Genomic DNA, 23,538 nt, shown 5'->3' on the forward strand with positions numbered 1-23,538 from the left:
TATTCGCACACTGTGCTTTGGTTTTAACTATTGATAACTGTGAGTTGTGCAGATGTCTGTCCTGCAGTTCTTGTTTTTTATACTATGGAGACACGTTTTCTGCTAGACCTGTCCCTTTGTCCTGCTGATCAGCTCAGGGATTCCCATGTTTTACCTGTACAGAATGTATCGATACAGGAGCTTCAGGCTCAGCTTGAGCAGGAGACAAGACTTCACCGAGAGGAGCAAGAAAAGTTTACAGAAAGGATCATCCAGGTAAATAAAAAACCTGCCTGCTGGGAGAGATGCGTGACCATGACATGTCGCATGGACCCTGTTTGTCAGAACCACGGGAACTTGTGTCCTGATGGCTATGCCTTTTTGACTTCATCTGAGTAAATGAAGAATCTGGAAGTTGGGGAAATGTACACTCCAGCCTGTTTTGCCACTTCAAATCTGGCATCTCTGCTTGGTAGAAAGAAGTTTTGTCCTCCCCTCTGCGGGGGAAGCTGAGATATAAAATACCTCATGGGTAATTATATCAGCCCCTTCAGCTTTCCATGAGCTGGGAAAGGGTGTGTTTGATCTCTGGGAGCACGGTTGGGCTCTGTGCCTTATTCTGCCCCTCCTAACGAAAGAAAATCCAACACTTCTCTGAAGTCAGAGGGGTTGTTACACACTCATAACTGAGACAGAAATTGGGACGTTTCTGTATCTCTCAATACCCCATATTTCCAATCCTTTAATTCATAACTGGTGAATAAATCATATTTTGTTACATGGACTCCTCCTGCTCTTTTGAAGGCTGGAACAGATTAGTCAATCGTTTTGTGAACTCTAGCTCCTAGAACGAAAAATATCTGTTCCTAATTTTTGCAGGCTGTTTGGCTGTAACTTAAGTTCTCTTTTTAAATTTGCTTCATAGGCCAAATTCAGCATAATTGTTGCATAGTGTAAAGCATTTTTCCCTGTGCCAGCTAATCTCACTAGACCCGAGTGGTATCTCTCCATTTTTTCATAAGTAGCTTTAATTTCCAGTTGACCTCCATAGGAGCTTTCTCATGGAGGCTTTTGAAGACAGCCAGTAAATTGATTTCCTTCCTAGACGCTTTGGCCATGAAAGCTTTTTGGAAGTTATGCCTGCCTTTTAAAATCCTTTTCTTTTGCAATAGCTATCCATTGAAAAAGCATAATACTCTGTGAAGCTACCTCCACCAGGGTCTTCTTCAAGAATTTGTGACCACAGGGACTTAGATCATAACAGCTTGTAAAAACAATGAAAAATGCAGCCAAATCAAAGCTGGCTACTAATGTTGACAGCCAGTAGAACTAGAAGAAAAAAAGCATCTTCTGGATTCTTCATTTTTTCCAGATTATGCCCATCCTGTTGATATTGTTCCTTTTTTATCATCTTCCAGGATTTCTGGTGGAAATGACTCAGATCTTTGCTGTATTTAACCATAGCTTCATTTGGTGAAAGAATCTGCATCAACAGAATCTATTTGTTTATTCCTGTAAAAATCAAATTTAAATTAAGCCTCGTTTTTGCTATTTAATTTTTAGCAATGTCTAATGGCATTAAATTTATGTGTGCTAGCGGTGTACATTCTCCATGAGTGTTATTAGGAGCTGTGTGTATGTTTTTTGGCCCATTATAGCTAATTTTGTTCCCGACCACTTTTAAGCTCCATTTTAAACCTATTTAAGCTAGCAACTACTGTAAAAAGGTGTAATTTACTCAGGAACTTTTTAAGACATAGTACTATAGATGCTGAAAATTTGCATTATGCCAGGGTACATCATTTAAAGGGCAGGAAAGTCCTTAGCAAACCATCTAATATGGACCAGTATCTTGTGTCAGAAGCATCTGAATGTTGCCATGAAAATCAAGCATATTTTTCTTAGCAGTATTAATTGCTGTGGGGTCTATTCTCCTGAAGAAGAATCTCTGCAGTATTCTTCATTCGTGTGCGAATGTTGTTTGTTGCAGGTTATGTTGTTATGGTTTAAATCATTGTGGTCATTAGTGTACTGTGGCTTTCACAGATTTCATCTGTGGGGCTGGTCAGCAAAGGCAGAGGCTGTTGTTCCACAGAATGGGAAGCAGTAGAAACTGGCATCTGTGAGCAGTGGCTCTGTACTCGTTTTCCATCTGCCTTTTCTTGATCAATATGAACCACAGCTTGATTGAAGTGGAAACACTATCTCATCCACGCAGAATATGAGATGCTGTACAACTAACTTGTACTAGTGCTGCTGGGCACAGGTTGTGCCATGGTTTGATTTTGACATATTGAGGGAGAAGTCACATTTAAAGAATGTTTCCAATGGCCTTGTGTTGAAGCAGATGTAATTATACGGGTGCTCCAGAGAATGAGCTTTTCTTGGTGCTTCTAGTACTTGAAACTAAGACATACTGAGTGCCAAATTGCAACCTATTCCTGTCTCTTCAGTTCCTGCATCTAGGTATATCAGAATGAGAAAATGTTTACTGTGGGTTGTTCAGATGCCTCCAAGTATGAACTATGAGAACCGAGGGACTAGTAGTTGTATCTGGATGTGGTTCTTTCAGAGGTGTTGCCTTTCTAGAAGCAGAGGGACATGTAGCCACAGAGGAAAGGATAAGTCTGTGGCTGGGGAGGGAAGAGGCAAGGATGGTACTCCAGGCTGTCTGAAGGGCAGCTGTGGTCCCACCTTGCAGGAATCGCTGCAAATGCATTTAGCAGGTGTCCTGTGTGCAGTAGTGTGTGGTGGTAGCTGAGCTGGAAGCATACTGCAGGGATATAGCCGAGAGAGGAAGGAAAATATGAGTGGTACAGTTTAAGCAGCAGCAGAGGTCTCACGCATCTTTAAACTAAATGTCCACTTCCACAGCAGGTTACTTGCATATGGTTATCTAAGCAAAGCTTATGGGTTGCTGTCCTCTGGTTTCCTTAACAGTCATAACTGCTGAGGAACTTATTGAGCCAAATTTAATAGCTACTCACTACTGATGAAGGTTAGAGATTTTAGTTTGTCTCACCCAAGAGAGTAACAGTCCTGAAGACTGCCTCAGGACACTAGCTCATTGATATGGTGTCTGTTGTTCCATTAAAGCTGGAGGAGGAGCATATGCAGACCCTGCGGAGGAAAGACTTGGAAGTGCAGAGCTTGACTTTGCAGAACAAACTGGAAGAGAAGACCTGGAGCCAGGAGAAAAGTCTGCTGCAGCAAGAACTCAGGCATTTCAAGCAGGACACCTTTCTCCTGTATGTCAAACTGAAGTGGCTGCTGAAACACTGGCGGCAAGGCAAAAGAATGGAGGAGGAAGGGGACGACGTGTTAGAGGTAACTTATAGATATATAACACCTTATTAACACAATGAAATTGCAAGCGGTGGGGTACTGGGATGTCCCTTCTTCATGTGTAGACTTTAAATATGGTGTGGCATCAGCAGCTTTATAATTACACATAGATTTAAAGAAGATTCAAATTAAACATGAAGCCTTTTCTTAAGTTGGCTTGTGCTAAAGTATATTCTGCATGATATGTTACAGACCACCCATCTTTAAATCTGAACACTTAACTACTACAAACATCTAGTCCTGAAAAACTCTCTTATAGTAAATGAAAATTTAAGTAGGTCTCAAAGATATGACTCCTGAATAATTTTTTTAAAGAAAAAAACCCCAAAACATTAGCGAGCTAACGGGAGTCAAATCTGTTTTGATGTGTTGAGTGCTGTCATTTTTCTCATCGTGTGCACAGTGCGTTCCTTATAAAGCCTGCAGCAATACAGATGGAGGGAAGCTCTGTTTTCCTGTTGGCAGGAGAATTATAGAGCTTCTTGTGGGAATTAACAGTGAATCAGTCTTGTTTGTTCCTCCTCTCCATACACACATCTACCACACTCAACAGCAGTACACCAGTAGTCATCATGGTGATTTTCTAAGTAGTGACTAAATTAAGATCAGGAATTTCAGAAGTACATAGCAACCTGGAATCCCCAAGCTGACATATCTCAGCAGAGGTGATTGCCAGCCAACACGCACTGTGAAGAAAGGTGCTGCTAAATTGTGTCAAGTTGGACACCCAGAATTACCGTGTGCTTTGGAGATCTTACTTAAAGAAAAAATAAGTTTAAAAAAGTGTTTGCCCATCTAACACTTTATACAAAATTCTTGAGAATAATAGATTTATTTTGCAGGTTCATGTAATTCTGAAACCATTTGCTAAGGCAACTAAGTAATTCTGCTCAGTATTTCTGAATTTCACAAGATGGGCCTAGTGTTTTTCAGTGCTGCATTTGGCAGTACAAGTAACCTTTCAGGTCTGGTAGGAGTATGCTTAAGCTGAACACTCCAATGTTTTGTATTCTTAGATGAAAGGTAGATGAACATCTTTACCTTCGTCTGCTGTGGTAATATGAGTCAGAAACAAGAGATGAGTAGCTATTCAGAAATAATTTGCTTCTACTTTACTTTAGCAGTACTAATTTGCTTCTGTGTAAACTAGCTCATCTTCTAATATCAAAATAGCTTTTATTTTTTCACTGTTTGGATTTTTTGACTGGTTAATTTATAATCAAACCACCTCCAGTCATTATTGGAGTCATGTGTTTTGCTAATGCATCAGAGAGAATAAAGTGTTAGATTTGGCTGCTTCCTGGTCTCCATATCTTCATCAGACAATATGCTAGTGTCTTGTATAGTTTTTCATTCATGCGTGAATGATTATATCCATCATGCTACATTACACCCATCTTCTCAGCCGTATAGAGCTCCTATTCTGCAGGCCTGCATACTGTTGTGTTCACATATGCAACATGTCGTATACCACCAAAGATTGTTTCCTGTAGCCTACAGAATAGAAGTCTATATCCCACCACAGAGATGCAGAGGAAGATTGTTCCTTCTCTTAGTCCTTCAACAGATTTCTGTCCCCTGAGCTAAATGGCAAAGGAGTGTCAATGTATCCCATCTCTTGGATTTTAGATCGAGCACCCTGAGGCCCTCCCAGACTTTGGCATTCAGTCTGAGCAGAAGGTGGATGATGCAGAGCGAGAGGAGGAGGAAGAGGATGTTGTGTTTGCACTGACAGATTTCTCCCAGCATCCCACCCTGGAGAGCACAGATCGTGGGCCACAGCTGCAGACTACAGAATTACTGCAGCAGCAGAAGCAGGTACTATACCATTTGTATATCATGCCCTGGGAATGGAAACTGTGAATTTTCCAAAGGAGTTCATTTTCTTCTGCTGCTGTGTTAAATCACCTAGAATCATACTTGTAAAAATACTTCTAGATACACAGCAATTACAGTGGTATTCATCCATTGTATTTATATTTAATCAGGAGCCACATGATTACTGTTCTCCTGTTGGCAGATGCTATCAGTGAAAAATCCTATTTCCTATTGTGGCTGTTTGCCCAGAAACATCTATCAGTATGTGATGGTCTGCAGAATTTACATGCTTCTCTTGCCTAAGCACATCTATGGTATTCTAGCTTTTAGCAAGAAGAGGTGATTTTGTTTCCTTTAAATAATTGAAGAAAGTAGCACATGTATTTAATATTTCCCTTAGAGATTATGGAAAAACAATGCGAAAGTTCCTTCCTGTCACTGGGCTTGTTTTTAAATGCCGAAAAGCAAATCATACTAACATCTCTCACATCTCCTGTGCCATAACTGTGTGTGTCAGAGCTCTACCACATATCCTAGCTTTTTCCTATCTGCATGTAGTGTATCAGCAGTCCTAACAATAGCAAACATCCAAAGCGGACAGACTTAAGGCTTCCAAACGTTCTCCAGGAGCATTTTTAAAATGGAAAACATTCAGATGAGATCATCCTGTTACATGGAATTATTTGCAATCATAAGTAGAATGGAATAAGAATTCTGTGTTAGAAACACAAATTCAGTGAAAAAGATCTTGAAGCTTTATGCCTTATGTGTCATCTCTGTCCGGGCCCCTGACTCAGGAGCTTGCTCCACAGTGAGAGCTCTCAGACAAATGTGTACTCTCTATGACCACAATTATTCCGCTGGACTTGCTGCAGGATCTGGGGATTCTGTGTGTCTGCATTGCATTTCTTCACCTTGAATTCCCCAGACTCTCACAAGTATGTACAACTGGTTTGCTTATTATCTACATGGTCTAATAGATAAGCAGATAACAGTAAGTCTCTATCATATAATAAAGTTAGTGCTGGGAGATGTCCAGGCTGTCTTGCAGCCTACCTCTCTAGTTCAAGATGTAACTTCAGTTAGAATTCCTGTTTGGATAAAATTGTAGAGATCTGTGGTCTTTATGCTACTTCATATTCTGCTTTAAGTTTATATACTCTTTTGCTTTCCTTTTTCATAGACAACTTCATTCTCTAGCTATTGTTTTCTGTAAAGCGTGCTGCCAAGTTAGTATTCATTTGATCACAGTTTGGCATTTGGAAAGGTTCTGCCTTGCCAGTCACCCAGACCCATCACTGTCATCCTCTCAGCAAGCTCTTCTCCAGTAGAAGCTGAAGAAGGCCACGGACAAGATGCTCCTGAGCACATCATTTAACTGCATTCCATCTGCAGACTGATTTAATCTAGAATGAGTAAAATAAATATAAGCCAACATACTAACTCGGTACAAACTGTGTTATGTACTAACCTCCCATATAAATCTCTCAAAATGACCAAGAACATTCAAATAAATTATGTCCTTTTTGAAATAATCATTGCTTAGGCATTAATCTCGATTAAGGCAGAAATTGGAAGTAGGATTGCTTGTAATTCATTTTTATATACATTCCATGCTGTTCTAATGCAGCAGTTCCAGGTAGTCTTGCTTAAAGAAATGAAGCATAGGAACAGACTACATCTCAGTACCCCTCTTGACAGGGAGTAGTACATGATATCCAAATGGACCTGTGAAGGTAAAACAGGTTTCTTGCCTTCCAACCAGGAAAAAAGTGTTATTTCAACATGACAAGACCGTGTGAGTTTGCTAAGGATTTCTCATTTTAAGCACTATTACTTGTTTTGCCCGCTCACTGTGGCAAATCTTCTAACAAGCACTGTGTTTATTGAAAGGCATGCAAAAAGGGGTTTCAGTGCTACAGGGCTTGTATTTGTCAATGGCAAGAAATGATTATGATTATTCTCTGACACAGAAATAGGAACCATAGCGAAGGTTAATTCTGATGCTGTCAGATGCAGGGCATCAAAAGTGTCTTCTGGAGGGCTGTGGCACAGGAATAGGTATGCACACCTCCTGCACCCTCGAGGCTCTGCCAGAGCCTTGCTCTGCCCCCACACATCTTAGTACCAGTCAGGTGTGAATTGTTTATCTCACTGTGGTGGATGGCTTGACCCTGCAGACCTCCTGCATGCAGGACCTTTGCTGTGCTCACCAGCCTCACAGACCCTGGTTCTTGCTCTACACATAGTACATTACTTTCACCCATAAACATCAGCTTCAGTTAATTCATATGTGATCCCAAAACACAATAACTAAACAAAAATAGAGCAAGAAAACACTTTGCCTGTATTGTCCCAGTTTTAAAAGCTCTGAGAGTATCAGTAGACCATGAGCACGTCCTTCCTGAAGGGATGGATCTCGGCAGTGCTCACCTCCCAGTATACCACTGACTAGTCAGGCTGCGCTGAAAAACACCCAGAGTTTTGGGGGTCTTCTATAGGTTCCTGAAGCCTGCAGCTGGAAAAAAAAGCAGTGTTTATATGGGGAATCTGAGGTGAGTGGTGAAGCTGGAAGCCTCCAAACTCTGCACCTGCCCGGGAGAGCCCTAAGTTACTGCTTCTGCCTGGCAAGCTCCAAGATTAAATGCATCAGCGCTCATTTCACATTGGGAAGGAAATATTGAAATAGTCTAGGAGTGGCTGAGGTTAACTGGGTCAGAAAAAATAAAGGGCTTACAGTAACTTGAAGTAACCCATATTTATTTTTAACATTTAATGTTAATATTTAATGGCTTATATCTTCAGTCTGCACTCTTGCTGCTGACTTTCTCACCCTGACTGGAAAGTGGAATTGTTTTGAGAAAAGTGATAAACAGAGCAGCCTTTAATATTATATTATTATGATTTGAGGTACCCAACTTGGTTGAAAATTTACATCTCGCTTGTCTGAGATTTTTATGTGGCCAGCATACAGAGGGATGAAGGCATAGCAGAGGGGAAAGGGGACAAAAAAGGTTATTTGATGAAAGGCAGAGTAGATGGGGACTCTGAGAAGGGTCAATTCGTTCTTTCTCTTCCTGGTGTTGTCCCTTGGCTGGTAGCTGGAGCATACACCAGAAGGGGTCTGGGAAGGAGCTGGCAACGCACAAGAGCCAAGTGGGAAATCTGGTCATGGGCAGAAGATAAGCAGGCAAGTAGGGCTGATGGCACAGTACAGGAGGGCTTGTTGTAAATCAACGTTTCTATGTGTGTGGTAAGAGATCAGGGAGAACAGCCTGTGGAAAAAGAAAGCACTTTGGTTCTGTTGAGTAGAAAGGGTGAGATGCATATGGGATGGTGTAAGATCGGGGGAGCAAGGGAAAAAAAGTGCACATCTGTGGTCCGGTGGAAAAAGCATTAAAAAACAATACACTTGCATTGTTGCTAGGGAAGAGTGTCAAGAAAATCCCCAATTAGATCTTTTTTTGCTCATACAATATTTGTTTTCAAAGCTTAGCAAAGAGAAAAGCCCAAAGGAATAGTAATTAAGACGTAAATGTACTAAAATGATTTGCACAAGATCCAGCTTCACTTTTGCCTAGACCTGCGATTAGACAGAGAAAATGCACAGTTCTCATTCCCTGTTTAGGCTCCTGACCTTGTGTTTTTAATTGGCTGCTCTACTAAACTGCTTGTATTACCAGACTGTGCTAAATTCTTACGTGAAATTCTCAGAGAGAAAAAAAAAAGTGACTAAAAGCAGAACTAAGCTTCAAACAACTGCTCTGGTCCCAAACTTTTCGAGAGCTGGAGGCTTCGTTCTCTGAGGTTGACTCAACTTAGTGAAGACTCCAGAGTCCTGGAATTTATTTGAGATTTACCACATTAAGTTTTTACTTATTGTCAGCTATTGTTTCCTTTACTTACAAATCCTGGGTTGTGGATACAAGACTTTAAACTGCTTTTGTAGATCTCTTGATTTAGATCAATTGTGAATCAGTCAGATTCCTCCATGCTTTAAATTTCAGTAACTGGCAAGGCAGTAAAGAGCCAGCTCCTTGCATGTGAGACTGTCCAGGGAATCACAGCCATGTCCCATTTCTCCTACCTGTACAACGTTCCTGGGAGGAAGGGGAAGACCATAACAATCCTTGTTATGTATCTGTGGGACTTAGGCAGACACTTTCACAGTTTCACCAGCAGAAATCTAAAGTATGTCTAGAAGTAAACATTGTATTCCAGAGCACTTTGTCTCAAAAGCACTTTGTCTCCAAAAACACTCCAGTTTAGCAAACCAGAAAAAATAATCTCATAGATCTCTCCAACTTCAGACTGTAAATATAGCGTCATGCAAAAAGGGAAATCTCTGCAGGAATTACAAGTATGTAACCAAAATTGGATTTGTATTGGCAAGTTAAATAAAATCCCACCAAGCCCAGGGGGCACCTGGGGTACTTGTCTCATAAAAGCAATATTGATGTAATGCCTCTAGAAATAAGACATGCCCTCATCCCAGTAGGCTACAACTCCGCAGTGGGGCACTTCTGACTCCTCTCTGTACTAGTCCATCACTTCTTTCTTTGCAATTCTAGTTTTACAGGATCTAAAGCTGCCAAATGTATGCCCAGGAATGAGGGATGCAGCTTGCTTTTCTGTTACTGGGGTTTATTTTTCTTCTGCATCATTTCCCTCATGAAGGCTTTAGACTACTTTGCCAGAGAAAGGTTTATGCAGCATACCAGAAAGCCCAGAATGTGGCTCTTGAATGAAAGCACTTCATAGACATTTGGGGTCGGGGTTTTCAAAGAGGATGAGGACAGATTTTGATGCGCTCACTACCCAGCAGCCCCTGTTGTGACACTAAGGACAAATCTTCAAAAGAGCTCTTATTCTGATTACTACACAAGGGGCTTGAGATGTTTGGAGAATTTAGCCTTAATTGAGTATCAGAATGAAAATTCATGGTGGAAAAATATAATCTCATTACATATTGAAAAGCAGGTGATCTTATATGCATGATGGAGACTGCTGCTGTATAGTAGGAAACTGCTAATTGGCATTAAATGTTAATGGAATTAATTCTGCTTCTGTGGGTGCATTTCTTATAAAACCCCTTGTTGTACACCATCACATTTCATCAGCCCAAACAGATTATAGGTCAGTCAATGAGCACCTGCAGTTATTTTCCTACATCTAGAATATTTTTGGTGATTAATCAAAAGGCTTGGAAAAAGTAGACCACATTAGTATGTTTTTAAAGAAAAAAGGCATCATAGTATGTCTGATTTGTGATCACAAAAGTGAGTGAAGTGGGTTCACTAATGCCAAAAATCTGATGAGCATGTGAAATCAGCTTAGTTGTCTCCATAAAATTGTATATGTATTGTCACTGAAAAAACTACATGAAAATTATTTAGATTTTTGTATACATCTGTCTACTTGACTTGTCTACACAGAAGTCTTCATGTAGGTACTTCATGAAATACCAGATAAGAGGGATTGCAGGAAGCCTGCACTTGGGAAAATAAAAAAAATAAAACCAATTAGACTCTCATGCAAGAATCAAGACAGCTAATTTGAGTTAGGCCTTTCCAAGGAAGCCAACGTATTCATGAGAACCAGGTGATTAAATGCTGAATTTGTTGAGTAAGCTTTCCCATTTTTCTGCTCATGCTGTGTCTGCTAATCAATTTTCTTAAAAGTCTTTTCTATTCAGAATAACTTGTCATATACAATCTGTAGCTACTCCCTGGTCTTTGAGAGGCGCATTGAAAATATTTGATTAAAATCTTGGATAAGTAAATCATGTTACACATTTCTGTGTAATTAATTGGCTGCAAAAAAAGGAGGGATACTTTTTATTTTACTGATCTGGGTTTAATTTTTAAAAAATGTTTTTCAATGTCTAACATTAAAACAACAAGTTTTGTAAGTCTCCAGTGAATTTGCAGAAAGTAAATGCCAAAACTAAGAAAAAAAAAATAATCAGAGATTTGAGTAAGTATTCGTGCTGCCTTTCAGTACTTTGCCAAGATCAGATGTCAGCTTTGGGCTGCACTTTGATTTAACTCAGTTTTTGGCTCCTGGCTAGCACAGGAACACAGACATTTTCAGTATGACCATGACATTCTCAATTAGGACGTGGATGGAGGGTTGCTCTTTCATCCCACCTGCAAGAGGGAAAGTGGCCCACCTGGCATTCATGCCTTCGGTACCAAACAGGGAGCTGCTGCAAAGCCAGCCTGTGTGCAACTGCCTGGGACTGAACAGAAATGTGAAGTACAGACTAGTGAAAGACCTTAGGAGATACTCAGCTCAAAACCTCACTTTTTTTTCCCCAAAGTTATTTTATCTGATAATACAGAAGTATGGAATATTAATCCCTTTTCTTTCTGTGTAGTTTACAAATACTTGAGGTTTGATGCTGAGCAATGACTGTATGTATGAGATAACCAGCTGCCCAACAAACCTCAGGAATGATACTTTAGCTTAGGTTTACAGCATTAATGAAGAAGTTACTACAGATGTCCTCAATCCAGGAAGATGCTTAGTGTCTTTTTCAGGGTGACTTTAGTGTCTTTGGCTTTCACGGGTGCTTCAGGATTACGGCTAACAAGGAGTAGAATCATGGAATTGCAGAATCACAGAATCATATAGGTGGGAAAAGACCCTTAAGGCCATCGAGCCCAACCATAAACCTAGCACTGCCCATTCCACCACTAAGCCATGTGCCTAAGTGCCACATCTATGCGTCTTTTAAATACCTGCAAGGATGGTGGCTCAATCACTTCCCTGGGCAGCCTGTAGGCAGAGAAGGCATTGCTATTAGTTTTCTCATGCAAAAGTTAACCCAGGCACTTCCTCTTCCATGCAGTGGACACGCAGACGTTTTTCCTCCTTGAAATGAAACCAGAGGCTAAACCCATCCAATGACAGCATCTCGTTTGTTTTGTTGCGGCAGGCGAGTGAAAATCGGAAGCTCCTGAACGCTCTGAAAGGTTTGCTGGATGACTTCCGCTCAGAGCTGCGGGATGAGGAGCGTGAGCGCCAGGGGCTCCAGCAGCAGTACGCCCTGCACAAGGCAGCATGGGAGGTGGAAATGACTGAACTGAAGTGTCACCTTGAACAGGTAACGTCCAACACCGGTAAAGAATTGCTGAGGTACTTAATGGAACAGGAAATCTATGACAGCCAGGAAAGGGACTATATTTATTCATTTTAACCTGGTGCCTGAACCCTGCCACGAAGCCTGAGCAAAGCTTTGCCTCTTGAGTTGCCTCTTGGATTCCAGTTGTCCCAGTACGAGTGCTCATGTAGTAGGTACTGTGTAACGTAGATGAGGACAAAGTAACCAAACGTCTTCTTGCTGTGTTTCCTCAGAAGAGTTGGCTGGTAATGTATCAGCTCTGGGAATGAGGCTTGCGGGTGTCTGTATTTATTGGCATTTAAGGAGAGAAAAATGTCTCGATGTTGATGAGCTCACAATTAGGTCATCGCTGTGCCTTGGCACAAGGCTGTGTTATTTGATGCATAGGAGAAGAAAAGAGTGATTTAATAACACTGAAGTGATCGATCAATGTGTTAATGTTAAATCAGATATTCAAAGCTAGTGGTTAGTGATGGATGGTACCCCGCTGCAGACAGAGCTCTAGCTACCCACCATGGGGTGCAGTTAGATGTATATCAAATCTGGTGCCAGGTGCTTCAGCGTCATGTACGGCTGTTCATGGAAGATGTACTGTTTCTGAAGCCATATGAAAGCAAATTAGCAAAAAACCCACAAGGATTCATTTCCAAATCTGATGGCATAAAAGCTCTAATTTTCTGCATTAAAGAGAGGAGTGGTGGGAGAATTAATAAGTTCAGATCTTGAGAAAAAGATTTGTAATTGTAGGATTTCTCTGCAGAAGACAAATATAAAAAAAATACTCACTGCCAGGAGGGTGGTACATTCAGGAGGATTTACTGAATGTCAGAGACTCATTCTGAGACGCAGAGCTGAGATGCAAGCACTGCTTTTCCTGCCCAGGTCCTTTAGGCTGCCTTCCCGGAATGAAGGAAGAAGCTTTCATTTTAGCAGAGTTTTCTCTTAATGGATTCAGATATTCAGTTCAGCTGCTTCTTAGTATAGACACATTTCCGACAACGGATCACCTGAAAAAAGGAAACAAAATCAATTCCCATTTCTGCTCCTTGCAAAATAAAACCTTGGTGACAGATTTACCTTAAACTTAAGATGGCAACAAAGAACAAAACTTAGAGAAACTTAGTCCGACAACAAACTGCCAATTTAGAGCTTGCATGCTTTGCCTTTGCACGGGCAACACACTCCCAGGCTGTCACTCTGGCTGGCGTTTGGCACCAGGATGGTGCAGCGACTCCTGCCCAGGGAGAAGAAAGATTTGCACCCTTCTTTCTGGGGGCTTTACCAGGCTCTTTGCTACCTCTACTGCTCCACTGGTAATGAAATATAACATAGGCCAATTACTGAGCTATGGGTGTTACTTTTTTACATTTTTTCAAGAAAATGAATGAAGCTGGTTAATATTTAAGACATAAAATTGTCTTCCTTACCAATTCCCCACAACATTTCTATTTCACAGTAAAAGCAGGTCCCTAATGCAGCAGCAAAAAGATAACACATCAATCATTAGAAGGTCAGTTAGGATAGGGTAAGTGTCCCACTGAGGTCTGGTGTATGTGCTCACAATTACAAAGAGGCAATTAAAAAACTAAATATAAAAATAAAAATAATAATATGATAAACCTGAAATAGAAACAATGTAAACAACAATTTAACTCAAACTAATGGTAAAGATTCGAAATATGGGGTGCTTTCACTATAAGTTCAATTTCAGGATCAAAATGGGAGGAGCCAGTGAATGATACGTAAAATATCAGCATTTCATATTTCACTATTGCTTGCTGCTTTGGAGCTTTAGCACTGCATGTATCATTAAAAATAAAAGTCTTGGCTGTTAGAAATGCATGTACGTCTGATTTGGAAGAAGGATCCTCAGGCATTGTTTTTAAGATAAGAAATAATGACATTGCTTCCAAGTATGGGGTTGTGATAATGCTGAGTCAATAAGGCAGTAATTCTCAGCCTCCGGCTGGGCAAGTAAAAGATCTCGGTATTCTGGGAATTCAGAAAAGTTTTGAAGAAGGAGGGCTTTAGTATGAGGGGCCAAACCCTGCATATGCTTTGGGAACTTGCATGTAAGGACACAGACCCTCACTAAGACTCTGACCAATGATCCAGCTTCAGGATGCTGGGGGGAACACAAGCTGTTGTGTACATGGAGAGGCATCTGGCCAACCTTAGTAGTTAGCAGGTTTAGGAAAGTCTAGACTTTCACGCTAAGGAGCCACTAATGGACCTTTCCTCCATGATTGGAGCTGTTTCATCAGAACAGAGACGAAAGGACTCTCTCCTTGCCAGGAACATCGTTCTGCCTTCCATAGGCACCAAGAACTGAGTCTGAAGACACTGCCTCTGACTGGAGGTTTTAGGTCCCAAAACACTGAACACCAGGAAATTACTCTGATGGTATATCACCATATACTTGCCTTGGTTTTGAACTCACCTTTGTATTTATAGACTTCCTGTGTTCTTCTCAAATGAGACAAGAGCCAGGGCTCTGGTCTTGGTAAGCCCATGGTCCGGCACAGGATGACTTACTGTGTTTTGGCAGCTTGGTCATGGCACTAAGGGCAGCCATACATTCCCGGGATATTGCTCTACTGGAGTATGTTCTTACTTTCCACTGCCTCTCAGCTTTCCTGCCCTTCACAGGCACCACTGCCTGTCTTGTTTGCTAACTGAAAGGCTGAGAATTTGCCCATTGGTGGTGAAGAACTCAGTGGTGTAAAGGGAGAAAGAGAACAAGTCTTGTTGATGTTCAACATTTTGCTAGTTTTCTAGATTCAGAAAAATGGGAGAAGGAATTTGCTGTTTAGGATAATCATACAGACTGTATTTGTTGCAACTGAGCATTTCTTTGCTTTATGGGTTGCTTTTAGCATTTTCATGCTTCATAACAGCTGAAGAATTTATTGCAGGCATTGGTGTGTTTTTGCAACTTAGCATGCTGGCCATAGCTACTGCTGCACGTGGCACTACTCCCCGGAGGCAGCAGAGTTGTATGGTTGAGTCTGCAGTCCAGCCTAGTGAGATTTATCTCAGACACTCCAGAAACCTCCCCTAAGAGCTCCTATTGCAAGATGAGAAGTCTGCAGGGGTATCAAAGGACCTTGACAGACGCTTACATATATCACAAAGAACAAGTCCTAAATAGCCCTCTGCCAGGTTTAGGTGTAAGGAAACTATACAGCATTTACTTCATTTGTCACTTATGATTTTGGCTGATCTCAGCTGTGCAGTGACATTCCTGAAATTCATTATTATTTAGTGTCACAACTATTTAGTAAACCCAGCAGGAACTTGCAAGAGTGACCTGGGGCAGGGGGCACAAAATAGTAAAATTAAAGCAAACAAACTTAAAAGAATGCCTATCGACATTGCTGACCCTGGTGGCAGCACCAGCTTTGACTCCCACAGCAGCACGGAATGGAGGTCGGGACTTGGGGGTGGACAGAGGAAAAATGTAGCAAGGGGCAAGAGGGTATCATTACCTGAAGTTAGCAGTGAGTTTGGAAACTAGCAGTGGTATTTTTACATATTGCTGAACTAATATGTGGGAAGTCAATGTGCTGGGTAGTGGGTAGGAAGGCAGCAAAGCTTTCTGGCTTCTTGAAGCCATGCTGCCCAGGATTCTGTCTCTTATCATGGATCTGCAGCACAGAGTTGTCTCTCCTGGGATGTTCTGCAGTTCTGTCCCATGGCACCTCCAGTCTGCCACCAAGCCATGCAGTTTCGTGCAGGGCAGCCTCTCACACACCACTGCAGGTCCCACAAACTTACACTGCACAAACAGGGTAAAAGTGAGAAGGACAGTGTCGTGTCAGCTTTGTTAGAATAGGATGCTTAATTTTTATAATTTATAAAATGATTAAATAATTTATAAAATTTTTATAATTTATAAAAATTCACTTTTTATAATTGATTTTTTTGGTTGTTTGGTCAGTTGGTTCTTTGGTCATTTGAAAATAACTGGACTTTGAAAATTAGTGGTAAAGGATGCAGGTGTTTTAAGATTTCCCTGCCAATGCAAGTGGATGTAACAGAATGTTCTCTGCAGCTCAGTACAATTGCAAATGACTTAAGAAATGACCTCTCAGCCATTTATTTGGGGAGGCTGTTCCAGAGACTAGTAAGCTTCACTCCTGAATCCAGTCTTAGCATCCCTTTGCTCAGAAAGTTTGGGCTTTTTTCCCACGTAAGGCAAGGTGAAGGTGTTGTCCTTCTCTTTTGCTAAAGGAGCACGTTTCCCGGTAGACCTGCTGTCTCTCTTTTTTGAGGACAACTTTAACTTCAGGGTCAGAAATTAGTTTTCATCGCTTTTCACTCCAGTTCACCTGCAGAGCCAAGGGACAGGGATGCATCCAATTCTGAGTCATTCACACATCTACTGAGTTGTCAACAAAAGGTCAAGCTTCAGGGATATATTCTTCACTTGCTTGAAATTACACAAAACCATTGAGCACTTTTTTCACTCTGACAACAGTCCAGCAGTGGCCCAGGTTGTCCAGAGAGGCTGTGCAATCCCTGCCTGCCCTTGGAGGTTTGTCAGGATCCAGCTGAACAAAGCCCTGCACAACCTCATCTGATCTCAGAGTCAACCCTGCTGGAAGCAGGGGAGTGGACTAGACACCTCCTGACACCTCCTCCAGCCTGCATTTTCCTATGAATGTGTTACCTTGGGCCAGTTCTTCTGATTCTGATAGAGCTGACCTCTGAACATGAAGAGAAGGAGAAGAAAGGGGGGTTAGCAGCAGCTAACTGCTCTAGGAATCAGTTCAGACACTAGAACCTGCAGAGATGGGGGGATGACCCTGGTACAACTCCTGCTGCTAACACCCTCTTTTGCTGGAAGGTGTGAGGAGCTGTACGATAAGACCATTGCTGAGGGTTGTTGTGGGAAAAGTCTCTTCATAAGATGAATGCACTCCCTTTAGGTTTCAGGTGCACTGGATGAGAGCACAAAAGCAGAGCAGTGGCTGAGGACATCGTCCTGGCAATTGTCTCAGAGATGATGATGAGGTCGGAGTTTATCACCATGTTTCCTTCATTGCTGGTTAGCCACATTCCCACCAGGAAGATCATAACTGATGGCTTTAATAGCATGGTAGAGCTTGAGAAATTATTCACTATGGTTTTCACTGTCTTGACTTTAAAACTTTTTTTCAGGTAGAACATATTTGATCATTTATTAAGACCCCAAGATCTACAAATCACCATAATTTTGCCATTACCTTTGTGGGGTTAGGTCTTTAACTCAAATTGGTTGTCAGATGCAGGCTTTTACCACAGAAAGTTTAATGTCCTAGTAATGTTTTACTTTCATGCCAGCTGGAAGGGAAGAGTGAGAACACCTCAGGAGAAACAGGTCTCACTTCTGATGCGAAGGGAGCTTTTAAAAGGGAGAGAGAGGAGCACAAGAAGCTTCTGGCTGAGAGTCATAGTGTGGTGATGGACCTCCGCCGGCAAATCCAGCATAGTGAGAAGAACTGGAACCGGGAAAAGGTGGAGCTCCTGGACAGACTTGATAGAGACCGGCGAGAATGGGAGCGTCAAAAGAAGGAGCTGCTCAGGCGGATAGAACAGGTAAGGAGTCTTCGTTGGGTGAGCAATGTCTGGCTGCAAGCACGAGGCATTGCACCATCACTGCACTCAGGCCAAGGTCAGGAGACTGAATTAAGGAGGAGTACAGGAACGATTGTGGTTACTTGGCTCTGTCAGTGTTTCTCATCCTACAAAACAATTTACATGCACAAGGGAGTAGAAGGAAAATGCCCACAATCCCTATAAAAGACCACTTATGAGAAATCAGCTCCAGGTTAAAGGCCATTTCCTGCCTCATTTCAATTACCCTGGGCAGGCATGGTCACATTGATTCTTTCTGTTTGAAAGCTTTTGTGCATCTCTTCGTGCTAAAACACTCAACCCCATATGCAGGGTTATTCAAGGTTTCATGTACAGCATCCTGCCAAAAAAGTCTGTCATCTGTGAATTAGCCAACAAAGATGCAGCTGCTGTGACTATTCAGTCTCAGCTGAATCCTTTTTTCTCTAGCAAAGGAGCCCAGGGGTTAACATGAAGAGCCCTGACTGATAACAAATAAACAGCTATCAATATTAAATATTCAGAATACAACTTTGACCTTGGTCACATGAATTTTGTGCACAACTCTACTATCATTTGCAAATCTGATAACTGCATACCTATCCCCTTGTTTTTCATGCCTATCCATATTTTTGTCTGCTTAGTATCAGAGACAAATCACACCTAATGATTTTATCTGGCTGGAAGCCACACAAAAAATAAAAAGTTTAATGAGGCAGAGTTAATACATCGGTTTTGCCTGAACATTGTTCAGCTCTGGGTCATGTATTCCAGGAAAAGTAAGAAAAACAACTGAAATTGTGGGTCCTCAATTAACTCAATACTTTCTGTCCTTAGGACATCAGAAATGGAACAGCACCAGATTTGTGCGTGCTCTCTAGGAAGCACTGTGCTTGAACAAAACATGGAGTAGCTTCACAGGTTAGGTTGATGAAAGCCCAGTGTAACTTCATGAGCAGTTTTTGGAAAGGATTCGTTACCTATGTCTCACATTACTCTGCCTGAGCTGCAACAAGAAGCTAAAGAAAACGCACCAGGCTGTAAATATTATCAGAGCAAGATTAAACCTCAGTTTAAGCTGTGGCTGTTAAACCTACAGAGAACAATTCTGGAAAATCCTGCACTCTACAGATATTTCTAAAATCACTGCTAGAAGTGTAGGTCTGAGTGGGCGGTGACCAATATGAAGGTTTTACAGACCAAGAAAGGTGATTTTTTAAGTTCTAAATTCAAAAATATCAATAAACAATATTCTGGATTTTTTAATCTCCCATTTATCCGAGGACTTTTGTGTATAATTAATGCAGTTTGTTGTGCTAGCTCTTATAATGCAGCCCAATAGTGTATCTCCTGAGATAAAACAACCAACATGTATGAGCTAGAAAGGCTGGTAGCAGAGCTCTTCATGCAAATTGCCTGGCTTCCAGGGTTCAGTGACAGGAGATGCCGAGTTCTCCATGGCTTGACTGGGCTGGTTTCTAACTGTTGCATTTCAGTGGCCAAACTGCCACTTTTATCCATGTACAATGGAAATTAAATAACCCTCAGAAAATTTCCTATTATCCTGAGGATGGAGACATGAACTTTTCTTCAGAAAGTCACTGGTACATCTTTGGACGTTTATTCTGCTGTCCCTATGAATGGTATTTTGTAGTTTTACCTCTTCAGTGTATCCTCAATAGCTTGAGGGACTTCACCTGGGTAAAGACTGCTTTTTCTGTCCCCTGGGAATGAGGGCCATTGATGGAAGCAACAGAGAAATCCCTGTTAATGCTACCGAGCCTTTAATTCTCTTTAAATCTGACCTCTCACTGTCATCTTGGGAGAGCCTACAAAATAGCTCTTAGCTAGTCGGGGAGCTGATTTCTTTTGTTAATATTCTCAAACCTCTAGGCTTCAACTATATATTTACAACAGAGTTGTACACAGAATTAGCAATAGTAGGGAAATAAAAAATATTACGTCAAGCTAATTTCAGAGGACTAGATGATCAGAAATAGCGTTTGAAAACTTGGCTACCTGCCTGCAAAACTTTGTAACTCCTCTTTCCTTATAATCAAACATTTCCCTGTGTGACAGGAAGCTTCCAAATATTTGCAAGCTTTCAGTTGAATAACCTCTCAGATTGCAGTCATGCCCTGCTTTATATGGAAACAATTAGTATATCTCTGAAGTCCTTCTCCCCGGAGGTTTCTGTGTGTATTCCATCTATGGCAATATGTAGAGGATGAGGAGACTATGCCAGTGTGCATGTTTGAAAAACAGAGTCTAAGAGATAACAGAAGCATGTGTGCAAAATTTCACATTAATGCTTTATGCCTGCCTGTTTTGACACAGCTCTTGAATAATACATGTATGATAAGGGGGAAGCTCGCACCAACATATATAATATATAAAATACTTTACTCTGGATGGTTATGGGAATACTGCTGGCATATAAAAAACTTGATGACCTACTTTTTTCAGAGCTCAAAATTTGTGGGGTTTGTCTATTTAAGTACACTATCACTTTGTTTTCCCTTAGAGAATCTCTCTCCACTGTGCTTCTAAAGCTAATTGTGCACAGAGCGCACTGGCAAATATTTAAACCCACAAAATCACCTGTATGAAAAGTTGTGGGTTTAAAGCCATAAACACACAGGGACTCAAAATCATTAGTCATTCTTGAAAAGTTAGGCTGGTATTTCTCACTTTCATTCTCCTGTCAGATTCAGAGAATGAGCCAGTATCTGTACTGTTTTCTCATAAATGTTCCCAGATCGTTATCCTTATAGGATCTCTGAAAATCTGGAAGGGCTTGCAACTGGGACTAGGTATACACAAAATATGTCATGGTTTAACCCCAGCCACAGCTAAGTACCACACAGCTGCTCTCTCACTCCTCCCCCAGGCCTGCTCCAGTGGGATGGGGAGGAGAATCAAAAAAAGGTAAAACCCATGGGTTGAGATAAGAACAGTTTAATAACTGAATAATAATAATAATTAATAAATAAATAGTTACAACAACGATAATAATAATGCAAAGAAGAGGGAGAGAGAGAGAGGAATAAAACCCAAGTGAAAAAAACACAAGTGATGCACAATACAACTGCTCACCCTCTGCTGACGGATGTCCAGCCAGTCCCTGAGCAGTGATCAGCCCGCCCCGGCCAACTGCCCCAGTTTATATACTGAGCATGTTGTTCTGTGCTGTGGAGTATCCCTTTGGCAAGTTTGGGTCAGCTGTCCTGGCTCTGCTTCCTCCTGACTTCTTGAGAACCTGCTCACTGTCAGGGCATAAGAAGCTGAAAAGTCTTTATGAGTAAGCGCTAGTTAGCAACAACTAAAACATCAGTGTGTTATCAGCGTTATCCTCATGCTATGTTTTGCAGGTCCTCAGCTTCCAGGGTGCTAGTGAATGACTTGCATTTGCAGGTTATTGTCAATAATCTTAGCACACTGCTCTAGCAAAACATCAGAGTTACTTATGATTCCTGCTGTCATTCATCATCATGTTTTAAAATATCACTTACTTCATCTATCCTGTTGTATTTACAATTAAAGGAGAAGTTGATCATATAATCGGATTTTTAAATTGGCAATTTCACTAGTGGTTCACCCTCTCCTCACCCAGCTTTTGCAAAATTAAAAAGAGTTAATACCTTTGATGGCCCCTCTATAAATATGCATTTTCTTGAAACGTGCTTTGCCTGCCTAATTAATCTCTTTGACAATGCTGCTCTGTACAAATAGTCAACTTTCTAGCCATGCATTAGGGTTAGACTTTCTGTAGAACAAAGCATTTGCCTTTTGTTAAGTGGAATTTTCCACCTCTGGAAACAAGTGATGTACATAAAAGGACAAACTTTGTATTGCTGACCAGAAGAAAAATACATTTGTTTTCATGAGACTCCAAGTCACTCACCCTTCCTTGAGCTTCTATTTGTATTGCTTTAGGTTCTCATATCAAGAATGCTTTTAAATAACAGCCAGTGTTGTTTTGTTTCCTTAAAAATCAGATTAAAGACAGATGCATTATTTTGTGTGTATATATATATATATATACACACAGTGTGTATGTGTGTATATATATGTATACCTGTATATGTAAACAAACAAAACTATACATATACACATTTAGTCTCTCAAAATCTCATGAGTAATAGCATCAAAGTCCTAGAGACATCTCCCTTTGCGGAAGGACCAGTACAGCAAAGCTGGCATCCCTGGAGCCAGGCGGTGATCTCGTGGTGCCTCCCCAGGGCACAGGTGCCCCGCTTCTGGGGAAGGACGAGTTCTGCAGAATGCCATACGCTATGTAAGCAATCACTGTTCCTTTTAATTTGCCTCATCTCCAGCTTCAGAAAGAAGTGAGCCCACGAAGAGGAAGCGGTTTTCTGTGTGAACAGAAGGAGAGTAACCTTCGTCCCTTCACGACCCAGGGGAACCTTCACATACCTCGGCCAATGGGGTCAAGATCCTACTCTGACTCTGACGCCATTCAGTTTGATGATCGGTCACTGTCTAAGCTGAAGGAAAGTGACCGCTGCAGCGCCACGGAAAACCTCTTTCTGCAGTCCCTGTCTCTTGATTCCCCCGACGAGTCTGATGAGCACCGGTCTCGGCAGCTGGAGCGGGAGAAATTCTTGCCCGGATTAATGGAAGTATGTGCTCTTCTACCTTTTAACAAGCCAGCATGTTGTCCCTTAGAATGGGTCAGAACTGGTCCAGCATCCCTGCTGTAGGAAGGGAGATGTTGTGTCACAGGCACTGCTTACAGTTACCCAGTAGTGAATTGGCATGAACAAGACTTCGTTCCTTGTTAATATGCTGATTGGACCAGTATCAATCACCTGAGAAACTGGGAGCCAGCCTAAAGGTCCCAAAGATTACCTCAGCTGGTGGCCATTCGTGTTATGTATGATAACTATGTTGATTTAGAAGGTCTTAAATCTTCTTCAGTTGTAAGTAGCTACATATATTTGAAGAAACGTGGGCTGTATTTTGTTAGTAAAGCAGTGAGTACTGTAGAGAGGCACTTCTGGTTGTTGCGTTGTGCTTGCCATCTAAAAAGATTAGCATGAATAACTGAGATGAGATGTTAAAGAAATAGAGTTATCCTTCATCAGCAAAGTACCTACCCTGAGGTCACACCATAAAGCTACAAAGACATAAAACGCAGTGCTAAGAGATGCCATTGGGACATAGTGAAAGTAGTCTGTGTCCTGCTAAAATCTGCACCACTGCAGGCTTACTTGCACCAGTTCCAGGTCTTCACAGTTTTGTTTGTATCGTTGCTGAATGAAACCCAGGGTTGCTGTCCCTATATGCTGCTACGAAGCAGCCTGTGAACTGGCATGTGACATTAGCGGCATGAGAATGTTCACACTGACCACAACTATATACTTTAATGGTTCCTGTGAAATTAGAAACACATTACAACTTCTAAATGCTAATATCTCCTTTATTTTCTATTGTTCCTTGAATGTTAGCAGCTGTTACAGAACAAGAAGCTTTCGGAGACTGCCAGAAGTTAAAATTATCAAGCAGGCAGCACGTTGCTTGGTGCAAGTTTTGAGTATTTTCTTCTTGCCTGAAAATTCAGATTTTTGCACCTGGGTTAGACATTCGGCTTGTTCTCTGGGCACAAAAATACTGGTTGAGTGTACACATTATAGCAAATAGGGAAGTGA

General features: G+C 41.4%; 1 protein-coding gene across 5 annotated transcripts in view; it reads left to right on the forward strand.

Annotated features, from left to right (window-relative positions):
• The window catches only part of MTCL1 (microtubule crosslinking factor 1), a 118,949-nt gene that overhangs the window by 82,724 nt on the left and 12,687 nt on the right, over positions 1–23,538 (forward strand). For 3 of the 5 annotated variants that reach the window (XM_037380566.1, XM_037380567.1, XM_037380564.1), the window contains exons 7-12: positions 163–255; positions 3,076–3,306; positions 4,954–5,142; positions 12,083–12,250; positions 17,594–17,848; positions 22,204–22,509. In XM_037380566.1, coding sequence (XP_037236463.1) covers positions 163–255; positions 3,076–3,306; positions 4,954–5,142; positions 12,083–12,250; positions 17,594–17,848; positions 22,204–22,509 — 1,242 coding nt within the window. The remainder of the gene's footprint in view (positions 1–162; positions 256–3,075; positions 3,307–4,953; positions 5,143–12,082; positions 12,251–17,593; positions 17,849–22,203; positions 22,510–23,538) is intronic. The other 2 variants (XM_037380568.1, XM_037380565.1) reach the window with 1 other exon arrangement.

Source organism: Falco rusticolus, chromosome 3, assembly GCF_015220075.1.
Source record: "Falco rusticolus isolate bFalRus1 chromosome 3, bFalRus1.pri, whole genome shotgun sequence".
Taxonomy (NCBI): Eukaryota; Metazoa; Chordata; class Aves; order Falconiformes; family Falconidae; genus Falco; species Falco rusticolus.